Below are 26,621 nucleotides of genomic sequence, written 5' to 3'. Positions count from 1 at the left end.
GTCTGATATCTTTTTTTATAGGACGAGAATGCGAAGATGCTGCTAGAATGAGAATAAAATGCCTTCCTAACACCAACAAATGTTTTAAGAAGAGTGAAAAGGTCAAATCAAATTCTAGTGATCATGTTGATTGTTTTGCATGGCGAACCAAAGTTTTTAAACAAAGTCATAAGTAGCAGAGAGTCCCTATTCTGTATTTCCATCATAAGGGGACAGGTTATTTCATTATTTGATGGATAGCCTAGCAAAGCCTAACGTAGCAAAGTCTCTCTCCACTCTCCCTCCTCTTCCCCCTTTGCTGCTGTTACTGGGTGAGCGCAGGTTGGGTTGGCCATTTCCGTCTTGTGGTTTTCCTCTTCCCTCCACAGCTTACTGTTAACTGTTATCGCAGCTGGCTGGTGTGAGGCAGGAAGAAACCTCCCTGCTGTGGCTGAGCAGGACTTAAAAACGGTTTCTCTGTGAGCAGTTCTTGATCTTGTTCATTTTAATTTCTTGGGGACACTGGAGCACTTGTGCTCTAAGAGGAGTCAGGATCACCTGTTCGGTGAAGCTGCTGTCTAGCAAAACCAGAGCAAAGACATCGCGGGGAACCATACCACCTCCTGGGTAAGAAAAAGAACATTGACTCCAGCACAACTGGGCTGGAGGATGCTCATCCATTCTTAAACCTGTTTTGCTGACTTTTTTTGCTCTTGCTTTTGTTTTTTTTTGCATGCAACTGTGAATTCTCAGTTATCCTATAACAAAATTCAGCTGCAAAGGAAACATTTGCTTTGACTGCCCAGAATCCTATTGCTGATTTACACGGGGGGGGGGGGGGAGAGAAGAGAAATTTTGTAGGCCTGTCAGTGCATTGCTGCTTGTTAGTGATGTGCTGACTGTACTCCTGTTTGCACACCCAATAGGGCATGCAGGTTGGAATGCAACCAGCACCTGATTAACGAGTGGTCATTTGCTAGCACGCTTGGGCAATTTCTCCTTCATAAGCTTAAATGACATAAGATTCTGACCCCTGATTGAATATTCCTCTACGCCTAGTTCGGATGCTAATGGTTCGAGATGATGCTACCTATTTAGTCCAAGATGGGGCTACTTCTGTCAAGGCTAGCAAGGGCCAAAAAATGGAAATTGGACATGTACATTGTTCTGCCCAATGTGCTGGCACACAAAGTGGTTGGTATTGCTATACAGTGGTGCCTCGCTTGACGAGGATAATCCATTCCAGTGAAATTGCTGTAGAGTGAAATCCTCGTCAAGCAAAATAAAAAAGCCCATTGAAATGCATTGTAAACCTTTTCAATATGTTCCAGTGGGCTAAATACCTCATCATGCAGCAAAGATCCTCCATAGGGCGGCCATTTTCAGGTGCCTGTAAAGCGAAAAATCCATCCTAAAAACAGCGGGGAGCCATTTTGAGAGCCGCCGATCAGCTGTTTTAAAAACATCGTTAAGAGAAAAATCGGTTCCCGAAGCAGGGAACCGATCCAACAACAGACATGAAGAAATGAAAGATCAGGATTTCTAGCTATGTGGGAGTTGTTTCCTCGGCTGCAGCCAATTCAAATGTACAGAAACAGAAGTGGTAGAGTCCTGGAGAAAGGAGGGGGGAAAGTCCATCATCTGCTTTCCTTTTGAATCTCCATTTATACAGGATACATTTCACACATACATACAATGTACTTTACCATTTGTGTGCCTGTCTTCCCCAACTTTGTTCCCTTTGGAACAGCCATTGTGTTTCACCATTAACTCAACATTTCAAAGTTGATTTGGCTTGATGAAGAGACTGTGGAACTACCTCCTAAAGAAAGTCCAGCAGGTGAGCTTTTCAAGAGCAGCTAAAATTGTACTAATTTGTAGGCACGGGTGCTTAAAACTGTTTTAGAACTATCTGTATGAGTTGGTCTGAGCTGTTTTCCAAGAAAGTTAGCTTTAAACATACTCTCCTGTCATTTATTATGTTTTTAAGCAATGTGTTTATTTTATTTAAACTTTTATGTCCCACCCTATATCACAGAGTGGATTACAAAGCTGGATAAAACAATGTTAAAACATAAGATATTAAAAACTAATTACTGCACTAAAACCTACGCAGGCCATGATCCTCGACCTCCAGAATAAGCTCTAATAAGTGCATCTTGACTTGATGCTGAAATGATGCCAATGTCGGCACCAATCAAGCCTCCAAGGGGAGGGCGTTGCACAGTTTGGGTGCTACAGCACTAAACGCCCCCATATCTTCACCTAATGAACTGTTCTCAATGGTGGAACATGGACAAGAGCTTTTTCTGTTTTAGTACACAAGGGCTGTCGTAGGCAGCAAAGCAGTAAATAAGTATTTCTAATAAAAATGAATAATAATGCATTTGTCTTTTGCCCAGGGATATTTGTAAGCAAATTTTAGGAAGATTAACTCTAGTGTTGTAGGGAGACACACGATGTAAACTAAGATCATAGAATCATGGAATTGCAGAGTTAGAAGCGTCTCCAAGGATCATTAAGTCCAGCCTGCTACCCTTGCAGAAGCTGTATTAATTTTAATCAGTATCATGATGTGAAAGTAGATGAATAGGGCCAATAGCTTGTCATATTGAAAGGCACAAAGGTACCAAATCTACTGTGAGGAGACAGAGAAAAGATATAGGACAAATATTATTGTACATTGTATATAATAGTTGTAATAAATATGCAACAAGAAAATAAAAGTTTGGGCCTACTAGCAAATTTTTTCTTTGGTTATCAAATTCAAATACAAACGCAGCTCTTTAGATCAACTGATTAGATATCTTCTGGAGTGGCAGAAGCTCTGGCCAAAACAGATGTAGACAGTCCATGAGTCTAAATTCCTTATTTCAGGCTTCTGCACACAAAAGTTATTAACAGATCCAGATAGCTGGATCATTAAGTCATTGTTCCTTAAGAGTTCATAGAAACAAACAGCAAATGTTTCAAGGGGGAGTATTCATGTGAATCATTATAGGAAAAACAAGAGAGTCTTCTGGCTGCTTAAAGACAAGTGCATTCCATGAAAGCTTAGGGCAAATGAAAGATGATGCTTTATAAGTTGCCATGAGACTATTGTTTTTACACACAGAAAGTGTGAATTATTGAGAAGGTCAAGGTCAAACCAAGAATCTGCAGTAGCTCTGTGGTAGAACTACTGTATAGAATTTCTGCCTTCAAATGCAATGACCAGCTTCTTATCCTACTTTTAATTTGTACATTCCCTTTTGCCCCAGACATCTCTGGCAGGGATGACCCAGCACTGCCTTGACCCATCAAAGCTGCAAAGTGAGCTGCATTCAGAGCTGGTAGCGCAAGTTCTACCTGTAAAGGTGGCTTGTTTTAATTCTGAGCTTATTCACATAATTGAGCAAAAGGTTTTGACAGTCACTGAGCTGTAAGTTTCAAAGGTGGAACCACCCTGTTCAGCACATCTGTTAGAGTTGGCAACTACACTCTCATGAACCTAAGACCTGAGTGGTGCAAAGTGAGGCTGGGAAGCAACACTTTTCATGCTAAATATCTTAAAATAATTCCCATTGCTTGGGAAACACTGTTATGCTCTGCCAGCTTCCGAATTATCCAGTATTGCATATTGCAATTAGACTCAGCTAGGAATCATAGTAAGGCTGTGTTATAATAAATAAGGGGAGAAAGGCCCACAACGTAACACATAATTTTCAAAGCAGTGGCAGATCATGAGAGTAGTTGCTAAGCACTACTAACAATTTTCTCTCCTGCTCTTCCGCAGGTTATATCTCACAAGCAATAGGTGTCCCCAATAGCATTCATGGCAGCATCCTGTGAACACACACACATTAAACATATGCACTGCCTGTGATTATTTATTTATTTATTTATTTATTTATTTATTTATTTATTTATTTATTTATTTATTTATTTATTTATTTAATATATTTGCTGTCGTCCTTTCAGAATCGGGACCCAAGTCATCTTACAAAACAGTTTAAAATGACAGAAGATTAAAATACAATAAAAACGCAAGCATTAGAAACAGAGTTAAGCTCAATTACATTATTAAAATGCAATTAAATTTAAAACACCTCTTCATTAAAAATAGCATTGCTAATTTGCCTTATAACCAGGAAAGATAGCCAAAGGTCTGCAGGCCTGAAAAAAATTAAGAACTTTGGCTTGCCTCTAGAAGGACAGCAGTGAAAAGCAAACTTATCCTCTCTTGGCAAGAGGTTCAAGAGGCTGGGCGTGGCAACAGAGGTCTTCTCTCCAGTCCCCAGCAAACAGGCCTCTGAAGGAAGGAGAATCATGGGGAGGGTCTCTCCAGCTGATCTAAAAGCCTGGGTAGGTTCTACAGGAGAATACAGTTTTTTCAGATAGCTTGAAGAAAAGTCATATCTAATTTTCCAGCACTTTGAACTGCACCCAGAAATGGTGAAATTATCTGTTCCCTGTAGCTTTACTCAGTCAGCAGTCTGGCTGTACAGTTTTAGAACATAAGTTCCCATACACCCTTCAAAGGTATATGGGAACTTAAGGTTCTAAAACTGCTGCGTATTACAGTAATCTATTTGAGATGTAACTAAGGCATGTGTCACTGTAGCCAAGTTACAAATCTCCAAGAACAGGTGTAACTGTTGCACTAGCTTCAATTCTGCATGTGCAGTCTTGGCCACAACCAAAACATGGACATAGAGGCTCAGGGATAAATCCAGGAGCGTCCCAAACTTGATACTTGTGAGGAGCGTAACCCCATCCCAATTTCCTGATCTGCCTTTCAATGGTCCAAGAGAATCTCTGTTAAAAAAAATTAGGAAAATTAAAATTACATAAATGTAAGAAACATCACCTGGTCTTGCATTTGTCTATTTTATCTATCTTACAGACTGAGTGCAGAAAATGGTTTAAAAACCAAAGCAGCTTCCTTGGGTTTAGAGATGTAACTTGTTTGTGTTGAACCTCTTTAGTTCGTGGGTGGGTGGAGCGATTCACAACGTTGGTTTTGCAGCCAGAGGTCATAGACAGACAATTTACATGCATCAATGGGCAGAAGCAAAAGATGCCTGAGTAAAACAGCTCATAGTCATTTTGCTTTGCTCTTTGGCCTGGGATTCAAATCAGCTACTGTTTTCCAACCTTATTGTAGCAACATAATCCAAACTACCAATACAGGCCAATTGTCTTTTTATTTGCTTTCAGTCCCCTCTCTTTAAATACTGTACAGTATTCTGAGCACAAGGACATATAGTCAGTTGACATGTATATCAGCCACTAGGTGGTAGTCATGTCTAAGTTTACTTTCTCTGGTGCTGCTGTTTCGAAATGTCTTCCATCTCTTAGTAGCCTAGGCTGCTCCTTGCTTACGGAAAGCTTAATGAGTCCATCTTGCCCGTAGTTTGGCCACAACACTGCACAGAGAGGGATTCTCACCTTTTGTACCATCAGTATTCAATAAGGAAGCAACATAAACTGGAGATCAAAGCTGATGAGGCTCTTTCCACTGAAGGATGGATCTTGTGGGGAACATTTTGCCCATAAGATGATTTGGTCTATAAAAGTCCAGAAGCCCTAGCAAACACGGACAAAGGAAAGGAATTATGGAAGCTGTAGTTTGAGTCATCTGAAAAGCCCATGGTTCCCTGCATCTGATCTAAATTATGACTTAATATGTGCTTGCTAAAACTGATGGTTGTAGACTGAACACCTGTACAACTGGCTTATAAGTAATTAAGAATCATCTTCAGTGGTTCTTAACCTTTATTACTCGAATGCTTTTGAACTGCAACTCCCAGAAACCCCAGTCAGGACAGCTGGTGGTGAAGGCTTCTGGGAGTTGCAGTCCAAAACTCCTGAGTAACTCAAGGTTAAGAACCAGTGAAGACCAGATCCAAATATATGCTTCATTTTAGAAGTGTACATCTTTAGCTGACATGTTCCTTATTCATACACTAATGTCTATAGGAATATAAATGTAACTGGCTCACACACACACACACACACACACACACACACACACACACACACACACACACACACACACACACACACACACACACACACACACACACACACACACACACACACACTAACTAGAAGGCTAGGATGTTGTTTACAGGCATTTGTAATGCCCAGTTGTGTAATACCATTATAAGAACCAACTAAGTAATTGTTATTCTTCATAAAAGTATTGCGCAACTGTTCATTCTGTGTTTTTTTGTGGGCCAGAGGAACATCTTTGCTTTCTTTTTGCTCTTTTTTCCTTGCATATGCATGCTCAAGAAATGGGGAGAAATCGCAATTTTCAATGGCACAGAGAAACTTTATGAGTGTACCATTAAACTTCCATGCACATGGGGGAATTGGGTTCAGCAAGAAAAGGGTGAGTCTTTTCCATTCCTGCCCTTTGCTCAGACTACTCATAATAATGCTCACGGCCGCTTCTTTCAGGCTGGTGATCTCCCCAACAACAACTAGGCTGGTTGGAGAATTCTGGGTGCTATAAATCCAGAAAAAGAGATAGGTTTTCCAAGCTCTGGTTCTAATCTACCCTCTCAGGAAGCCCCATTCCTTCCTATGACAGTGAACTTCCATTATCTCTGTTCACAGACCCTAGATGGTAGGAATTCCCTTCCTGATGTCCGTTGCTACTCTGGAAGCTGTTTTCATGGCGGCTTTCGTGGACCTGGGAGTGGTGAGAAAGTGCATCTTTCTCCTTTTTCTCTTCCCACAGAGAACAATGCTATACTTCAGGCACTTGTCAACTGAATAAATAAATTATACAATGTGACAGAAGCACAGAATCCAAGTTGTATTGCAACCATACCTCATGCCTCCTATGACACTGAAAAATACAACAGGTGATACTTTCCCTGTCCTCACCTAAGTGAAACAAAACTGCTGTACAGCTGCCAAAGCCCAGCAGCCCGTTATATGTGGGGAGGAAGAGTTGGTGATGTTGAGCTTTAGTGTGACTTCTTTTTTCACAAACTGAGCATGATGACAGCTTGTATCCAGGAGCCTGGAAATGTTATTTTTTAGGTCTATAACTCTGCTGGGGAATTCTGCTGGAGTTCTCTGAGTTAAAGAGCAAAAAAAGAGTAACTTATACCACGTTCTGCTGTATAGTCCCCTTTAGAGCCTTGCAGTGGTGATGGTGGTGGTGGTGGAAGTGGAAATTCTGGTAATTTTAGTCCAAAAAAAGGAGGGAAATTTTCTTCGCTCTGTTGTAAAGATGCAGACTTTTTGCTAATCCAAAAGTGCCATGTTTAAAGCACATACAAGTGAGTTTGTGTGATATAGTGGTCAGACTGTTGGACTGGGACTCAGAAGGATTGCATTCAAATTTCCACTCAGCCATGATGATGACACTCATTGGGTGATCCAGGGCCAGTCACACTGCCTCAGGCTGACCTACTGCACAAGGTTGTTGTAAGGATGTGGAACAAAGAAAGATGATGGGAAGGACAATAGCTACTTACACTACAAAGAGTTCAGTGGAGGAAATAAATAATAATTGTATGTCATCAAATTGTTTCTGATGGTTTTCTAAATAGACAATATATGGAAGTGGTTTGCAATTCCCTTCTTCTGAGGATATCTTGGGACTGTGCAGCTTGCCCAAGACCACATAGGCTGTCTCTTCTCCTAGGAGCCACAGTGGGGGAATTGAACTCCCAACCTCTGGCTCCAGAGCCGGAGAACTAAACCACAGGGAAAGGCAAGATATAAATGGACCAAATGAAACACAAAACAAAACACAAAAGTGGTAGATACTGCATTGATAGCAATTGTCAGGGGAAAAGCCTGACTCAGGAGAGAGAGTCAGCCAGCTCTGAACCAAATACCTCCTAAAGTGGCATATTAGGGCAAACCCTATGCCAGGCAACATTCTTAGAAATGCCGTTCTCTAGAGTTTGACGTCAATAGGGTGTGACAGGTACACTGACTGTGGTCCAGCCAGCTTAGCAGGTTACTGATGGGCCCTTTGAGTTTCCACAGTGAACAAGAAGTCCAGCCACCTGTAAGCAGCTACAAAAAGAGGGAAGAAAATATGCCAGGCTCCTAACACCCTTAATACAGATACCTTTCCTGAATACAGTACATACCTGTAAGGAAGGGCCAGGTACAGAGAGACTGAGTCCTACTGAACTCAGGGAACAATGGATGTTTTCAGAAATGATGCTCAAAACCTTTCTCTCCCCACTCCACATTTCATTTGCCTCTTGGCCAAATACAAAATTTACAGTGACTAGAATGCACAGTTCATTTGATCTAACCTTCGAGTGACACCAACAAGGATTGTAATCCATGTCTTAAAAAAGTGTTCCTGTGACAAATTTGAATGCAGCCCACCACCTTGCCTCTGGAAATGGGAAGGGGGAATAGAAGGTAAGGAGAAACCTAGCCTCCTCCCATCACTAGCATTTCTGCAAGAAAGTACACAATATGGGTTGCCAGGGATCAGACCATAGGTTCCTACAGCCCAGCATCCTATTTCTAACAATGGTCAGCTAATGATGCTGGGAAACACAAGAGCCCCTCTTCATCTAATACTCAGAGGTGTAATGGGCTCCAGCCCCAGTCAATTTATGCCATGATAAACCAGTTCATTTTTAAAGGGACATAAAACTTCACTTTGCATTGGCCAGAATTGGGAAAAACATTTCCAGACAGGTATGTGTGTTAGATGGTGCTGCAAAAATATGAGAGTCCTCTTGAACCTTAATGGCTCATAAGTTTACTAAAGCATGGTTGGCAGTCAACCATGTCTACCAAACACACACTTCTTGTCACAGAGACTGGGAAAGTTACTTTTTTGGACTACATTTCCCAGTAGCCTCTAGTCAACATAGAAGACAGACACTGAATGAAACTGAGAGATGTGGGCCAAAAAGTAACTGTCCCAAGTTCTGAATCTTCAAGAACACTTGTGTTGAAGTGAGTTACAGTTCATGAAAGCACATGCTATAATATGTTTATCAGGTGTTAAGGTGTTACAGCGTTCTGTTGGTTTTCATGAGATAAAGCCACCTCTCTTGAATGAGTGGGGAGATTCCACATAGCATGCAGAGGCATAACCTGCTTCTGCCCAGAAGCATCCTCCTTTTCTTTTTTGAAAAAGATCTTTTGTTACAGGAATGAGAAAGCCCTACAGCATTCTTACTTTCTTAACCCATAGTTCATCTCATCTAGAAGACAGCAGATTGGGGGAGCACGTCCTACTTTGTCTTTGCCAAGGAGTCATATTGGGAGATCCTACATATATATTTGTCTGGGAGTCCATTTTCTTGGCTTTATCTAGACTCACAAATTGGTAAACATGGGGCAGGATGAGGGTGCATATTTTGCTGGGAGCAATGCAATGAGACTAAACTGCAGCTAACTAAAATTCTACTTATTTCCAAGGGACCCTTAGCTCAATCCTATACAATTCCTGGATCTTGGTCATGTTCACCTTTTGGACCAGTTCCCAGAAACTCCCTGGCAGCACAGCCACTGTCTAGGCTGACTGGGAGGTTCTGGGAGTTGTAACAGAAGGAAGAGGAGGAGAAAGGAACTTTTTCAAGTTATGGGAAGTCTACCCCCCCCAAAGAAAGGTCTCATTCATTTCAAAAGGATGCATTCAATGTGGATATAGGATTGCAACCTTAGATGTGACTCACTTTTTCTGGGTTGTGGGCAATGGGTTGCAGGCAGCACCTTAAAAGACCAATAGGTTGTGGCATGCTAACATTTTCATCATCTGAAAATGAAGATGCCGGCCACAGTGACTGGCGAAACGTCAGGAAGAACAACCTTCAGGACACGGCCAAAGAGCCCCAAAAACTCACAACAACTATTTTCATCGTCAAATGTGTGAATTGCTTATTGATTGATCAGCACTGTTTCTGATTTGTTTGGGAGTCTCAAAGTTCACCAGACGGAGTCGTATGACGCCCCTCCCTCCCATGCCTTGTATCCTCTGAGATAGCAGGTGGCAGTCACCCCCATCAAATCCATTTCTATAGCTCTATTCCTGGCAGGGGAGGCTGGTTTATCTGCTTTGATGAGCAAACAAACCCCAGCGATACCAAAGGTGCAGGGGTGAGGTGGGGTGGGGGTGAGGAGAAACAACACTATCCTGGGTGAAACTGGCATGGGTCTTGCCAGCTCTCACCTAGTAATGATTAAACTGCCAGCCTACATTTCCCGGCAAGGTAGGCTGGCATCGGCCCAGGTGGCACATATTATGCAAATTCTCCAGGCAGGAGCTGAGTACCTGTGCTTGGAATTCCCCTAGAGGTTGAGATCATGTTACGGGAGAGGAGAGGCGCCCTATAAAGGGACAGCAATGGGGAGGGGCTGAGTCATACGCAGGAGTACAATCGCACAAATACCAGGGCACACAGGTGAGCGGGAGCTGAGTGGCCTCTGGAACTTTGCTTGCTTGATAGCCTTCTTTTGTGTGGATTACCTGCCGGGGGCCCTTGTTACTGCTACTGCTGTTGGAACACCTGCTCGGTAGGTAAGTGAAAGGGGTGACTGGGAGAAAGAAGATAGATGTGTTGTAGCTCGGCCTGATCCAATGTTTTGCTGAGATCTTTGTAGAAACCTGGGAAAGTTCCTTTTGGATTAGGACCCTCAGAATCCCCCAACAAGAATGTTGGTTAGGGGATTCTTGGAGTTGTCAAAAAAAAAAAAAAAAAGGAATCTTCCCAGCTCTGATTTTTAGTTATTTGAACCGTGACACTACTGTTTCTATTAGCTGGTTATTTGCTGCCAAAATACTAAGCAGGCTCTGATTCCAACCCCCCCTCCCCCCGCAAAGACATCGTTAGGGAAGGTTGACTATTACTTTCATATTTTGCTTATGAACTTCCAAATGCATCTGACTGGTCATCACTGGAAACAGTGCATGGGGCAAGATGGAGCCCCTTTGATCTTACTTAGTGGTTTTTCTGTTGCTCTAGTTTTTTGCTTGCTTGCTTGCTTTTTAAAGGCTTAACGCTGTTTCACTCCTGTTGCAGTCCATGCAGCTCTCTGGCTGGCAAGTTCATGCTGGGTCTTGGGTTGGCTAATTCAGGTTTTGTTCGGAAATGAGCATTTGCATGATATCCCCAGCTTTGATGCACCCGATATGAAGGCTGGTGGGGTGTCCTGCCCTGAGGATTTAACAATCCATGAGCAAGATTAAAGTCAGCAAAAAGAGAAGGATTAGGCATTGTCAGTCATGAATGATAAGGGTTGAACAGAAGGGCGAGGCCAGCCTGAATCAGGAGACAACTGTTTTCAGAAGACACCATTGAACAAGCACAATCTTCACTCCAATAGCCTGAAGCACCAAGTGGAGTTTGGCAACACACTTGCTGGAATTCACTGGCTACGCAATGTCCCAAATGTTTGGATGCTGAAAAGCAGGAGAATCTGCATTGACCTTTTGACCCATGTGGAGACAGAGAAATAATTTTTAAAAATCAAATGAAAAGCAGAGGTTGGGAAAGTAACTTTTTGTACTACATTTCCCATGCTGGGTGGTTGCTTCTGGGAGCTGTTGTCAAAAAGTAACTTTTCTAAGCTGTAAAAAATCATTAGTTTTATGTGACTAAGACTCAATCTATATTAAAAACTTGATGGGCAGGGAGTATTGGAAGACATAAGCAAGCTCTACTTTTTGTCTTCTACCTCTTTGGATTTTTTCATTTACCTTTGCTGCAGTGGGGAAATTGCAGATGACAAAGTAGTGCTTAATAGTGAACTGAAACAGGAGAAACCAGGGTTGGTCTCTGCTGTGCCACAAAGCTCACTAGGTGAACCCATCAGTCACTACCTCTCAGCCCCTACCAGGCTTGTTGTTTGACTAAAACAGAGTGGTTAACTCAACTGCTTGGATGGAAAGGTAGAATATAAATATAAACAATTCATAAATGACCTTTTTGATCCAAACGGAATGTATAGTTTGATTTGTTGTGAGGCTTCCTGGCGAGAGAAGGCTGTGGATCTGTGTTTTGGGCTTCATCTCAGATCCCAGCCACAAGGGACTAGAAAGATATCTGAGAATATGGAAGAGCAGTGGGACTTGCTCATGCAAGACTCAAGCAGACCTGATTGCTGAAGAAGATGGCAAAGTTGAAGAAGAGGGTTGTGTTCAGTCTTTGCAAGCTCTGGCAATGTGATGCATGTGCTGGCAATTTCTTGCTGATTGAGTTGGAGGGATCCATCCTGAATCTTAACTGTTTTGATTTTGTAGCAGAAAGTTCAATGGCGGGATCCTGTGAAATCAGCAACCTCTTCTCAAACTACATCAGTGCCATCTACCAGCAAGAGGAAACACCCCCTGACCCAGACCTATTGACCCACCTAGTAGATGATGACAATGCTTCTCCCACATTGTCTAATACACACACAGCAATGGAGACAACTGGTAGGTACCCGTACTTTAATATTGCAAAGGGATCTGGGCTGCATAAGAAACACTCCTGAAATATCTCACTTATTAGGATGCCCTATTAGGGTCACTGTAAGTCAGTTATGACTCTACAACATATAACACACATGGGTGTGGGCGAAGTGGGAGGACAATTTTCCTTTTAATATGAACTCCTAGATGATCATAGTCCTCTTAGCTAATACTGGATTAATGCATATTAAATTCTTTGAACACTTGAAATGCAATCAGCATAATCATCATCATTCACCTCTTTTAAAGGGTGGAAAGGTTACTGGATATGTAAGCTTGTGGATTCTTCAACCCGTATTGTGAAATATGTATTTTTTTCAAGCTCTCATTCCTCCCCTATATAAAATATGGAACAACCTATTGAAAGAATTATTTTACAGGCAGATGGGAATCCGAGCCTTCAAAGTAAAGGTTTACATGGAGGACTAAGTATAGCTCAAAAATCTGTTGGCATTCCTCTAGTCTCCACTTTTCCAGCAATAACAAACTACAACAAAAGTTGTGGACCTTTGTAACTGCTGGGGCAGTTAATATCTCTGTAGGTTCTGCTTTCATTGGTTACATAGAGTATTCTGACATTTGAATGAGCAGAAGGTAAACCTAAATCTGCTTGTAGATTTATGGGTGATTTGCAACAGATCAGCATCAATGTATGATTCCCAGTTATGTTAACAGTGCAGCAAGAAACACACACACGGGAGAGGGGGTGTCCACACCAGGCTCTGAATGGTGGATCTCAATTTTAATTGAAAAAACAAGCACAAAACCCAAAATAGATCTACTAAGCTCAAAGTCAGCCAGACTCTGTTCTAATGTAGTTAGGACTGGTTGAGCTGGGGAGCCTGGAAGCGGCTGTCCTAAATGACCTCACCCCAGCGGGGAGGGGCATGTTTAAAGATAAGGGAACAGGTGACAGGTGTACATGTTAACCCAACCACAGTGACTAAGCAAGATAAATTCTGTGCGTAAATGATCCAGCCACACCCTGTGCTGTTCAGGCAGAAGAATGTTCCAGGGCTGGGTTCGCACTGGCAAAGAAAGCAGTATCCAGCGTGGCACCTGCTCAGTCAAACCCACTCCTTTCCCCTCCCTCTCTCTCCCACCTCTCCTGTACAGGGAAACCGACATGGTATGGAGAGATGCCTCACTGCTGGAGCAAGTCTCAAGTGCTGGAGTGGATCAGCTACCATGTGGAGAAGAACAAGTACGATGCCAGTGCCATAGATTTCTCCTGCTGCAACATGGATGGCTACACACTTTGCCAGTACTCCCGGGATCAGCTGGGAATCATTTTTGGGTCCCTTGGCGATGAGCTCTATGACCGCTTACATGAGATCAGTAAGTGCTGGTGCCTTGCTGCCGCCACCCCCACCAAACTGCTCGGCAGTTCCAGTAGATCCTCAAGGGCTGAGAGAACTAAGTAAGTTCTGCCAGCCTAGAACTGTAAGACACAGCTCTGTGGCAGAAGCCCAGAACTTCTCAGAAGAGACGGCCATGGGAATTCACAGTGGGCAGCAGAGAGAGAGAGAGAGAGAGAGAGAGAGAGAGAGAGAGAGAGAGAGACAGACCGAACTAGGGCTCTTGCATTTGATAAGCCATTGCTGCTATATTGTCCAAATAACCCCACAACCCCAAAGGTTGAGGATGCAGCTTCTGGCTCGTCCCTGCATCAGGAGCAAGGACCATAGAGTCTGTCCCAGTAGTACATGTCCCTTTGACTCACAACAGTATATTTTCTCCTCCACCCTTTTAGCCTCTGTCTCAGATGAACTCAGCTGGATCATGTCTATACTGAAAAACCAAGATGTTTCCCAAGAGGCCCTTCTGGACTCCAGCTCTTTAGGTAAGAGGAAGGATGCCTTCACTGTTTAAGCTCGTTGTGGTTATTGCCCTGAGGTGTGTGCGTTTGTGTAAGTGAATGTAATCCTCAGCTTCTTTCTTTGTTGTTCCAGAGCTGGGGAACTCATGCAGTGAAGATAACTTGTGTGAGATGAAGTTCACAAACCTTTTCTCGCCAAGTGACCTTGGCTACATCTCTGGGGCCATGTCACCAGACAGCTCGGTGTCTTTTGCAGGTAGGATCCTCTCCTTTGTCTGTTTCCTCCGCTTTCCTCAAGCTCTAGCTCAGTGAACAGACCCAAGAACCCCATGAGTTGGCCTCTTGGGCCTGGCTGCCTGCAACCTTTGCGATATATCGAGCTTCTTGCCTTTATCCAAGAATCGAGAAAAGCTTAACCCTAGAAGTATCATCCTAGCATGAGAGCCCCTCTAATTCCAGTGCTATGCCCACCTGCTCCTTACAAGTAACACTTAATGATGTCCGGCTCACAGTGTGAGGCCTCTTGGTATCAGGGCTTTTCTGCAGAAGGTGAGGTTTAATTTTGCTTTTTCTTTCTCCTCAGGGACGATGTCTCAGAGCCCTCAGTCTCAGGACTCCGGTGGAAGTGACCTGGATCTTGATCCCACAGACATAAAGCACTTCCCCTTTTCTCGTGGTAAGAAATGTGTAGGGGAGGGTCTCAAGGGGAAGACTGGATTAACAGGACTGGTTAAATCAACATTAATATAAATCTCATTAATTCAGTGGATTTACTATAGCTGAGATCAACAACTGGATTTAGCCTATAAATAGCAGCAACATTTCTCTAGGAGGTGAATGTCAGAGGCCAGTTTTGCAGTATGCATTTGCTGCATCCGCAGGCCCAGCTTCTGGTTTTCTAAACTGTCTTATCTTGAGGTTAGTCCTACCATTAGGCAGAGTGAGGCAGCTACTTCATGCAGCAGCTTTTCATGTCAGGAAAATGCAGGAAACGGTTAGGGTTTTTTCAGTTATCATTATTGTATTTTTAGTGTCAGGCTTGAGGAGATGTGGTTATGGGGCATTTTACCTCAGCTGCCAAAATTAACTTGGCTAGCATTGAACATTATACACTATAACTTGGAGTGGGGGTTTGCCATTTGCTTCTCTGTCCAGCCCTGTACATCAACTGCTTGTGTATATTTTTAGGTTCAAATTATAAGTTACATGCAATTGCATGTTTTCCCACTCAGAAGTCTCTCTTCTCTTTCTGTAACAGAAAAGACATTAGGGTGGGGGGCTCTATATGTTGTTCTGTGACTGGAAGGAAATATGGAGGTATTTAGAGAGAGGGAAGGTGCTCCATGGAGAGAGCAAATGACCTTTCCCTCCACACATCCATATCCTTAACATGGGAGTATTCTAGTCTGCAGTTTCTGTGGTTGCTTTTTTTTAAGGGGAACGTTAAACTTGCTAAGTAGCTAGTTTTTTCTTACATTCAGTACAATAATTACATATATATCACACAGAGAAGGGACGGAGGCTGATCTAGTGAATTCTGATATCCAACAATTCTGCTGAATATGGGGAAATACAGTGAAAACCAGCTGGAGATCTCAAATAGCAGCCGAAATGGAAGATGCTGATCCTAGAGTGGCTATGAATGGCTGGATACCTTCCCCATCCTGGTGTTCTCTGAATGTATTGGATAATAACTCCCAGCAAGTCCAGCCAGAATGGCCATACTAGTTAGTAATGTTGTAGTCCACTGCATCCAGAGTTCACCAAATTGCAGATGCCTGCTCTCAAAGCAAGCTCCTCTGACAATTGGTTTACAATAGAAACATTATGATTACTTAGTTATTTTATAAGTTAAAAAAATTCCAGCTCTCAGACTTTGCTGTCCCTTCTAAAGATGGGTGTGTGAGTGTGTGTGTGTGTATGTTTTCCAACTTTGGTTTTCAGAGATGCCAATTGGAAGGAGGTGATCTATTAGCCTAAATAGGTTAACATGCTCTGGCAGAAACTGAATATTAAATGTCTCCTACTTTTCTTCCTATTTCTACAGACAATGATACAGAATATAAGAAAGAAGATCTCAAGAAGCGGAAAAGGGGACGGCCCAGGAAGGTCAGCAAGGATAACAGAGACTGCCTGGAAACCAAAAAGAGCAAACACTGTACGTGGATTTCATAATTTCAGCCTCTTCCTGATGTGTTGGATGATACATCTGTCATCCCAGCCAGCTTGGCTGCGCTGACTGGGATGAGGGAGCTGTCATCCCAACACACAAGGTGGGCAACAGGTCCTGCATGCAATCCAAATTACACCTTAGAAAATTAACAAAAAATTGGCTACAACTCTCAAAAATCCCCAGCCATACATGCCAGAGATAGGTGGCATTGATTAGAGGCATGGCTTTGAACTGTCCTCCCCCCTCACCACACCTAGTGCCTTGGATGCTGAGCTGAGTAACCCCAGCTCAACTATCTCTTAAGTCTTCAACTTCCTGTGAGACATGGAGCCTACTCTGACATGGATGTTCTAATTTCTCCACCCCTGATCTTGACAGTTGAATAATTTTGCACCCCTGTTTTCTCTAACCAGCCCCAAGAGGCATCCACCTATGGGAATTCATCCGGGACATCCTAATCCACCCGGAGATGAATGAGGGGTTGCTGAAATGGGAAGACCGTCAAGAAGGCATCTTCAAATTTCTGCGCTCAGAGGCAGTAGCCCAGCTCTGGGGACAAAAGAAAAAGAATAGCAGCATGACCTATGAGAAACTAAGCCGTGCCATGAGGTATGTATTTAAGAGAGCTTTTCATCATGATCAGTCATTAAAGAAATACAGTAATTAAAAATTCCTGGGCAGGTTACTTTAAAAATATATTATACATGCCACACAAATGCAAATATGGTGGATCATGCTAGTAAAATTATGAAAACAAAAAATAAAAACATCAAAAAGTAGCAAAAGTTCAATAGCAAGATTGTTTTCTAAAAAAATATTACACAAAGCCTAAAAACAGTAAGCAGAACTCGAATTTAGTTTGAAGAGGCTGGAGGGAAAGTACTGTACAGGTTTTGCCTGAAACTGAAAGGAAAGCAAAGTAGGTAGGCATCAAGTTAACTCCGCAGTTCCTGAAAAACCAAACACTTTCCTCAGGGTTGAAAGACAGGAAAAGTGGTGTGGTATCCTCTATAGTAATGGCAGTGGTCTTGGTGGGCCCTCTAGACCCCAACATTGGCCATAGGAGGCCTAGAAATTCCTTTCCCTCCCAGTTTATTAATAAAAATTTAAAAAATCAGTCAAGAAGTGCCCAGACACCCTTTTTGGTTTGGGTTTTGGATTTTTTTTCCCTAGGGAAGGGGAGCCTTAGAAGTCCCCCAAAGTACAAACCACCGCTTTTAGAGGCAGGAGTAGTAATGGGCTGTTTTGTTCAAAAACACTTCTTTTGCCTCTGGAGTAGTCTTGGGGACCTAAAAAATGACAGGGAGGGGGGGACCATATGCAGTTCATGGACCACATAATCGCCCACCCCTATTCTACAGCACATGACAGTAAGTGGCCAACTTAGTGGGTACAGGACAGGACTTACGTTACAGTACACATGGACTCATTCAGCAGTTATGCTACAGTCACCTCACTTTGTCATGGAAGCCTACTCAGCAGTGAAAGTTGGCATTTAGTCATGGATAAGTCAATAAATAAAATAAGGTTATGGGGAGAACAGTATTATAAAATGTTCTTCATCCTTAGCTTTCTAGACACAAATTGGATATAAATTTATTATAAATTAAGGTTACCTGAACATCTGAAGACTCTTTTTAATCTCCAGTCTCCATTTGATCATATAACTATGCCTATAATTCCTCTATTCTTGCATCAGACACAATCCAAAACACCTACTCCTTTTTTCTTCTTCCTGGAACTGACTTTCATATGGCTTTTACTCTGTCTTTCATCCCCTCAGGTATTATTACAAGCGGGAAATCTTGGAACGAGTGGATGGGCGGCGGCTTGTATATAAGTTTGGGAAGAACTCTAGTGGATGGAAGGAAGAAGAGGTGCAAGGCAAGAGCTAAGGAACTTTGGGAGCTACATGTGGACCTGGATTTGGCCCATTCTTGCTCAGAGGACCAACTCTGAGCACAATGCACTGACTGATTTGGGCTCCAAGCCCTTAAGCGGCTGTCTGAAGCAGTGTATATTAAGACTCAAGCCCTTCAGTGGGGCAAGATGTGTGCTGGCTCCCAGCTGGCAGTTCAGGTAATTACAGCTGATATTTTGGCTCAAGTAGGTTATTGTGAACCATTATTATTTTGTCATGATTGGACTCTGGCTGCCGTCAATTCAGAATGGGATTACAATGCCTTTGGCTTGTCTGAGGCTCTGCGTGGAGCTCGCTGAGGCAAAAAGAACAGGCTGTTCTTGGTGTTTGCTTTGTCCCAGAGGGCCGTTCACAGGGCATCAAACGGTCTGCTGACTGATAGTGAATGCGGTGGCCAACTGGGCATTGGAGACTTGGATTTGCCACAGTGCTGCCCACAGAGTACGGAGTTGCTAATAATCCTGATATCCATTCTGGAGAGGAAGTTGGACATATAGCTTCCCACCCAGCTGCACAGTAGTTACTGGCTAACACTCCTATTATAACAGGTAGAAATCAGTTAGCACAAATAAGGCTGAGAACATTGTGGATCTCACCCAATTTTGGAGGGAACTGCTTGGGAGCTCTTAGCTTGACGGTTCCCCAGAAAATATGTTTGTGTGTAGCAGTGAAGGGAGAGCATTCTTCTTGATAAGTATGGCAGCCTTCCAACTCTTAATTTATGTGAAATATGTAAGTTTGTGTACATATATACAGTATGTATATATATATATATATCTAATGTACATAGGTATCTATTTTTTTCATAACGTTCTTAAAGTTGTGTGATTGTCAGGAAGCACTGGGCATTTTCAAAACGAATTATTGTTCTTGTTAATATTCAGCTGGGCTGAAGAAAAAGGAAATCTTTATTTTGAAATCAGAAAGTGTTTGTAGGGTGTTGTACCTGCTCGTCGGTGACTCCAGGAGAGTCCTGCGTGATGTACAGGTCTCCTGCTTTTTAATAAATAACCAATAAATCATTGTTTTGTTGGTTTTTAAATCATTGTGTGCTTTGTTTTAATAATATTTGTTGACTGTGATAAAAGCAGGGAACAGATCATCAGAATAAGAGAGAAGGGACATGTATACTAGAGAAAAATAATTTGCTTGAATAGACATCATGGAAATGCCTTCCATTTAAGAGTATTTCTTACAATTGCTTCAGATTATTCTTCTCCCCCAAAAAACTGCCTTCTGGATGTGTAGGGCCAGAACCTCTGTATCAGCCCTGGATCCACTCTACTAATGCCATCACTTTGAAGTGTAGGTTGACCTGGCAGTCCAGACTCCTTCAATAAATGGATGGGGCGGTGGGACAGGAATGTTCTCGATCTTCACATTCGATGGTAAAAAGTCTTGACTCAATCCTTTCCACAGATGAGAACGAAATATTTGCGTAGAAAATTCACATCTGACCTGCTCTTAGAATCACATCTACAATTTTAAAAAAACATGGGCAGGTGACACCTTTATTTGTTATGTGCGGTCAAGTCCCTTCCAACCTATCATGACCCTACAAATGAGTTATCTCTAAAATGTCCTGTCCTCAACAGTACTGCTCAGCTTTTTAAAACTCAAGCCCGGGGCTTTCTTTAGGGAGTCAATCCACCTTATATTTGGTCTTCCTCATCCCCTGCTGCCTTCCACCTTTTCCAGCATTATTGTCTTTTCTAGACAATCCTGCCTTCTCATGATGTGCCCAAAATAGGACCAACTCAGTTTCATCATTTTGCCTCCAGAGATAGTTCAGGGTAGGACCCACTTGCTTGTCTTTCGGGCAGTCCAGAGTACCCACAAAGCTCTTCTCCAGCACCAATTTTCATATAAATATTTTTTTCTATCAGCTTTCTTAACTGTTCAGCTTTCACACCCATACATGGTGATTAGAAATACTAGAGTATGGATGATCTTGGTCTTGACCTCCAGTGACACATCCTTACATTTTATTTTATTTTATTTTCTAATTCCTTCTTTGCTGCCCTTCCAAGTCTCAGTCTTCTGATTTCTTGGCTGCAGTCTCCCTTTGGACTGATGACATAACCAAGATATACAACATCTCTTACTATCTCAATTTTTTCAATGTCAGTGTTAAAGCTGTGTAGTTCTTCTGTAGTCATAATTTTTGTCTTCTTCAAATTCAACTGCAGTCCTCCTTTGGCACTTTCTTCTTTCACTTTCCCTAACAGTTATTCCAAGTCAGTTACTCCTTTCTGTCAGTAAAATAGTGTCATCTGCATATCTTAAATTATTGATGTATCTTATACAAATTTTTACTCTTCCTTCATCTGAATCTAGTCTGGCTTACTATATGATACGTTCTGCACACACATTGAACAGATAAGGGCATAAAATGCACCTTTGTGTGACACCTTTGCCTACAGGAAACCATTCTGTCTCCATATTCTGTCCATACTCTTGTCTACAATACAAGTTAAACATCAGGACATTTGTTCTTTGAGAACAATCCATAGTTTCTCATGATCTACTTTTATTAGGCTACTAAAATATATTATGAGTAGTGCAGAAAAAAATTATGGAAGTCTCAAAAACTATACTTTTGTTTACAATTGGGGGCATTGCAATACACACATTTTTATATACTGTACTGAAAGTCCTAGTGATCTTCAACACATAAAGAGCAGCAGAACAAGTGAAAGCCCTCCTTGGGAAACCTCCTGGCAGTTGAAGCCCACACAGGTCATAGAATCATAGAGTTGGAAGGGGCCTTTAAGGCCATCAAGTCCAAGCCCCTGCTCAGTGCAGGAATACAAATTGAAGGATATCTGGCAGGTAGTTGTCTAGCTTTCTCCTGAATGCCTGCACTGTTGGAGCACTCACCACTTCTTGAGGTAATTGGTTCCATTGCCATACTGCTCTAACAGGATGTTTTTCCTGATACTCAACCAAAATCTGGCTTCCTATAACTTGAGCTCATTGTTATGTGTTCTGCACTCTGAGAGGATTGAGAACAGATCCTGCCCTCTTTTGTATGATAGCCTTTCAAGTATTTGAAAAGTACTACCATCTTTCTCCTGAGTCTTCTTTTCTCAAGGCTAAACATGTCCAGTTCTTCCAGTCTTTCCTCATAAGGCTTGGTTTCCAGCCCCCATGTTGCTCTCCTCTGAACTTGTTCCAGTTTGTTGGCATCCTTCTCACAGTGTGGTGTCCAGAATTGGACACAGCACTCAAGATAAGGCCTAACCAGTGCCAAATACTGTAGAGGGAAACTTCACAGGATTTGGAGACTATTATTCTGTTAATGCAGCCTAAAATCGCTCTTGCCCTTTTTGTAGCCACAGTACTTAGAAAACATACTTTTTCGACTGCGACGCCGAAGAATCTTCCAGTCACCATGACAGCCGAAGAATCTTCCAGTCACCATGACAGTTCAAGAAAGTTTTCTAAAGCTTGTTAGGAGCAGCGATTGCCTTTGTATAAAGCAGCATTGTATGATCCCCAGCCAAGCAAAACAGAGCAAAGTTCTCATTCCTGACTGGGGAGGAGCGATCCTGCTGTAAATCCATTGTGGAGTAAAATAAAGTTCCTCAGGCATCCAGTTTTAAGTGGTGGGTACAGGAGTCTCTGCCTGCTTCAGTCTCTTTTTCTTTTTTAACCTTTGAACTCTTACAGACATCTCCATTTCTTACCCATCTGCCTGTGCGATAAGAGGTAAGAGTGACAGAAGTGGTTGCACAGTCATAGGTTTTATTCATTGCTGTAGTGAAAATAGTGAAAATGGTGCCGATTCCTTCCACATTTAAGCAAATATAACGTTTCATTTGCTGCATCACTCATATTGTCTCTCCACAGCTGCTGTTTACTAAACTTCTCTCTCTGTGAGTTAGCAACACAAAACAGTGTGTCACATTCATGGAAACTAAACAGACACCTCACCAAGGCCCCCACCAAGCAGAGATTAGTAGCTCTACTTCTTTGGACTAGCCTGGTCACGAGGATTCTGTTATGTCCATTGAAGCCATGGAACTTATGGAGAAGTTGACTCACTAAGTTCCCACCGACTCAATAGGCCTGCTCGAGTGGTGACTTATTACTGGATTTCAGCATGCATATTATAAAATGATATGTCTGACTCAAGAGTAGTGCCACCTAATTGATTTGTATTGCTCATCAATGCAGGACTGGTGTTCTTTGTCTTTCAGACACTGAGCTTGGAACAGTCATAACTTCAGTTTCAAGGATTTATTCTTACAAGAGTACTTGTAGCCATTTTTGTTCGTGATAGAGTGGAGAGAAAGGTGATTGAAACAAATGTCATGAGTGGCATGAATAGGTATGACATTCCACCCCATTCCCTTTATAACTCTCAGAAATGAAGGCTTTCATTGTAATTTAAAACACACATACATACAAAGAACAGAATTCAATGCAGTAGTGTTTTACAGTTCCTAGAAGTTTTAAGGAAGGGAATTATCATAGAAAATCATAGAAATCAATCAATCAATAAATAAATAAATAAATAAATAAATAAATAAATAAATAAATAAATAAAGCCACAAACAAACAAAAAACCTTGGGAGAGTGCCAATGAATTAATATCTGGCAACTTCCTCATAAAAGCACTTCAATGAAACACCTAGCACGAAATTGGAATTCTATGCCTTCATGACTGTCATTCCCAGTTACTGCTATAGCAGCTGACAGTAGACTCAACATGCTTTTACTGTCTGGCTATGGCTGGATTAGGATCTGAGATTTATTTATTTATTTATCTAATATCCCGCCCATCTAGTCTGAAGTCTACTCTGGGCAGCTAACAACACTCAAGCATAATAAAATAAAATAAAACAACAACATCAATACAATTTAAGATAGCAAATAAATTAGGTATTGAAAGGAGGGAAGGCCTGCCTAAAGAGCCAGGTCTTGAGTTGGCTCTTAAAAACAACCAGCGAGGGAGCCAGACAAATTTCTGGGGGGAGATTGTTCCAGAGGCAAGGGGCCACTGCCGAGAAGGCCTGCTTTCTCATTCTTTCTCTTCAGGCCTCCATTGGTGTTAGGCTCCTCAGCCGCCCATCTTGACTAAAGCAAGTGATTCAGGTAGTTCTAGGTGGGAGGAGGCGTTCTGCCAGATATTGAGGTCCTAAACTGTTTAGGCCTTTATATGTCATCATTAGTACTTTGAAATCAATGAGGAAATGAACGTGTATCCAATGCAGGGCAGCCAAAGTAGGGGAGATATGTTGATATTTTCTCACCCCAGTCAGAATTCTGGCCGCCACATTCTGCACCATTTGAAGCTTCCGCATCAATTTCAAAGGTAGCCCCACATACAGCGCAGTACAGTAGTCTAATCTTGAGACTACAAGCACATGGACCAGAGTGGGGAGTGCCCCACATCAAGGTAGGAATGCAGCTGGGCAATCTGCAAAGATGGAAATAGGCGGTACGGACCACTGACACCACCTGGGTCTCCATGGTAAGTGCCGGGTCAAGATGGATCCCCAGACTGCGAACCAAATTCTTTGTGGTAAGAGTCATCCCACCAAAAGAGAGGGAGTTCCCCAAACCACTGACATATAGGCCACCCACCCTCAGGACCTCCGTCTTGTCCAGGTTCAGTCTCAGATCCACCTGCATCCATTTCAATACAACCTCCAAACAGTGCTGAAGGGACAAAAAGGCATCCACTGTTGTTGGAGAAAAGGAGATGTAAATCTGAGTGTCATCAGTGTACTGATGACACGCAGCCCCCACACCCCCTTATGACCTCACCCAGCGGCCTCGTAGATATTAAACAGCATTTGGGAGATAATCGATCCCTACGGAACCCCACAGTCAAGATTCCATGGAGCCAATACACTCTCCCCAAGCTGCACTCTCTGGGGACAGTCCTTCAATAAGGACTGGAGCCAGGCTAGTGCCAGACCACCAATTCCAAGCTCAGAGAGCCTTCCCAGGAGGATACTGTGGTCGATGGTATCAAAGGTGGCTGAGATATCAAGAAGGACCAACAGAGACATTTTGTCCCTGTCGGCCTCTCTCAGCAGGTCATCAAACAGGGTGACCAATGCTGTTTCTGTGCCATGGCATGGTCTGAAGCCATAGTGAAATGGATCCAGGGTGTTGGTTCCATCCAAAAGAGCCTGGAGCTGGTCAGCCACCACCCTCTCTACCACTTTACTGAGAAAAGAAACATTGGTGACAGGCCTATAATTGCCAATGTTGTCCACCGCCAAACTTGGTTTTTTCCTAATGGGCCTAATGAGTGTCTCCTTGAGGGCAAGGGGAAAATCCTTGTTGTTATAGGCCTGGCTGCTTTGATTAGCCAGGCTGGGGAAGGGTCAAAGGAGGAGGTGGTGGCATGACAGCGGTCAAGCGCTTTGTCCACCATATCTGGCATCACAGTCTGAAAGAGATTGAGTCTCATCAGGCAAAGTGAAGCACTGGATGTGTCTGCTCAATCTACTGTGTTCAAAAAAGGAGGGAGCTCCCCGTGGATGGCCTCCACTTTAGATTTTTAAAATGCTGTAAGTTGGTCAGGTGAAATACTAGTAGGAGGCCTATCACTTAGACCAATTCCAGATAGATTGTGGATTATACAGAAAAGTTCCGCCTGCTGATTTGAAGCTTTGCTTATTCAGACAGCAAAGTAAGCTCAACTAGCAGCCCTCACCCTAGTAAGGTAAAGGTTAGTCGTGATACTGACAGCTTTTCGATTATAATCCATCGGATTTTGTCTCCACTTGCACTCTAGCCTTCTCCTAGTTTGCTTCATAGCTCGCAGCTGCTGGTTAAACCAGGGTGCTGAACAAGCTCTGCAACGGAGAGGGCGTTTAGGAGCAATCGTGTCAACAGACCTGGTAGCGGTGGCAAGCCAGCCATCAACCAGATCCTTGGCAGGAGCGCCAGTCAGATCAGCTTGAATCCCTCTCATGGAGTTCTAGAATCCTATAGGATCCAGTAACCTTCAAGGGTGGACCATTAAAATAGGTCCTTGCTCCCTGTGGGAAGGGAGAGCCATTGGAAGGTTGCATTGTGGTGATCCAACCATGACAAGGGGACCAACACAAGGTCAGTCACCATCAGACCACACTCACTTCACTAGGGGGAAAATACCAGGTCTAACATGTGACCGCCCATGTGGGTCGGGCCGTTGACATGTTGGACATGTCCAAGGAAGCCATGGTTTCGAAGAACTCAAGAGCTAGACCGGGAACTGCCACCTCCACATGGATGTTGAAATTACCCAAGACCAAAAGCCTAGGAGATTCCAACAGTGCCATGGAGATTAAATCCACCAGTTCCGGTAAGGAAATGGCTGGGTCACGGGAAGCGCGGTAACCGAACAAGATCCCAGTACCATCCCTGACCCCAATCGACATGTGTAGGGCCTCAAGACCTGCTGTCACTGCTGCGGAGCGCCTGATCAGCAATGAACAACTGAAGAATTGCTTCCCAAAATGGACAAGCAAGGACCCCAGCCTACAAGGTGGGCCGCCATCCAGTCCTATTGCTATTGCTGTCATTTATTCTAAAACGCTTTTTCATTTCTGGGTTAATAGTTGACAATGACATCATTCCTCAAATGCGCAGGTTTGGCATGGGGGCCTCCTTTGCTGAACTGTAACTCAAGTTAATGGTTTGAAAAGTATCAACACAATATATTAAACTCTTGTAATTGCTTATATGGGGTAGGGGCTTCTGAGCACTGCAGCCCAATTTATCAGATTTATTTTACACATGCTTGAGTGGGATGGTGTTGTCAGTGAGATCACAATGTAATGTTGGTCTCCCTGTTCCAAGCCTGGTTCTTTGAATTGATATTGGTCTCCTTTGGTTAGTGCTTTCTGTATAAATGATGCAGCCTTCATACGGCTGTAATGTTGGGAAATGATGTGGCAATTAGTGTGTTCAGGTTCCATACTGTGCTAATAGTCATATCATGCTAATTTGCAGATTAATATGCAGATAATATGCAGATTAGCCCATCTTGATTTAGGGAACTGGACTATAGCAATGCTACAGGCAAAAGACGTTATATTCTCATTTTTCTGAAGTTTCGAACATGGCTATCTAATCTCATGTTTATTTGGCATTTTTCTTCTTCTAGTCTTTCTTTGGTGTTTTCCACTGTGCCCCAAAGTTTATGTGGATATTTTTCAGCTCCCCCTCCCTGCAAAATACCTCCTCTGTATGAAAAGGTTCCCTTCACAATTTCCACAAAAGGCAGTCAGTCAGGTAGTTAGCATCCTGTACCCTCACTTGCTCCCAGAAAGAGAAGGACTGTGTT

At 42.8% G+C, this 26,621-nt stretch overlaps 1 protein-coding gene across 5 annotated transcripts; it reads left to right on the top strand.

The window, feature by feature from the left end:
* The first annotated feature begins 371 nt into the window (after nucleotides 1-371).
* ELF3 (E74 like ETS transcription factor 3) lies at nucleotides 372-19,350 on the top strand. 5 transcript variants are annotated; one of them, XM_020782555.3, is made up of 9 exons: nucleotides 372-606; nucleotides 12,206-12,379; nucleotides 13,532-13,753; nucleotides 14,169-14,258; nucleotides 14,368-14,490; nucleotides 14,818-14,910; nucleotides 16,282-16,392; nucleotides 16,821-17,016; nucleotides 18,191-19,350. In XM_020782555.3, exons 2-9 carry the CDS (start codon nucleotides 12,217-12,219, stop codon nucleotides 18,300-18,302), a joined length of 1,110 nt encoding a protein of 369 aa, XP_020638214.1. In that variant the 5' UTR covers nucleotides 372-606; nucleotides 12,206-12,216; the 3' UTR covers nucleotides 18,303-19,350. The 5 variants fall into 5 exon arrangements, with proteins under 5 accessions (XP_020638214.1, XP_020638209.1, XP_020638210.1 ...); XM_020782550.3 differs by lacking the exon at nucleotides 372-606 and adding an exon at nucleotides 10,328-10,483; XM_020782551.3 differs by lacking the exon at nucleotides 372-606 and adding an exon at nucleotides 10,338-10,479 and having other exon boundaries at nucleotides 12,209-12,379.
* Nucleotides 19,351-26,621: the final 7,271 nt, after the last annotated feature.

This window comes from Pogona vitticeps, chromosome 4 (assembly GCF_051106095.1).
Source record: "Pogona vitticeps strain Pit_001003342236 chromosome 4, PviZW2.1, whole genome shotgun sequence".
NCBI classification, from domain to species: domain Eukaryota; kingdom Metazoa; phylum Chordata; class Lepidosauria; order Squamata; family Agamidae; genus Pogona; species Pogona vitticeps.
This window is presented reverse-complemented; position numbering and strand designations above follow the sequence as displayed.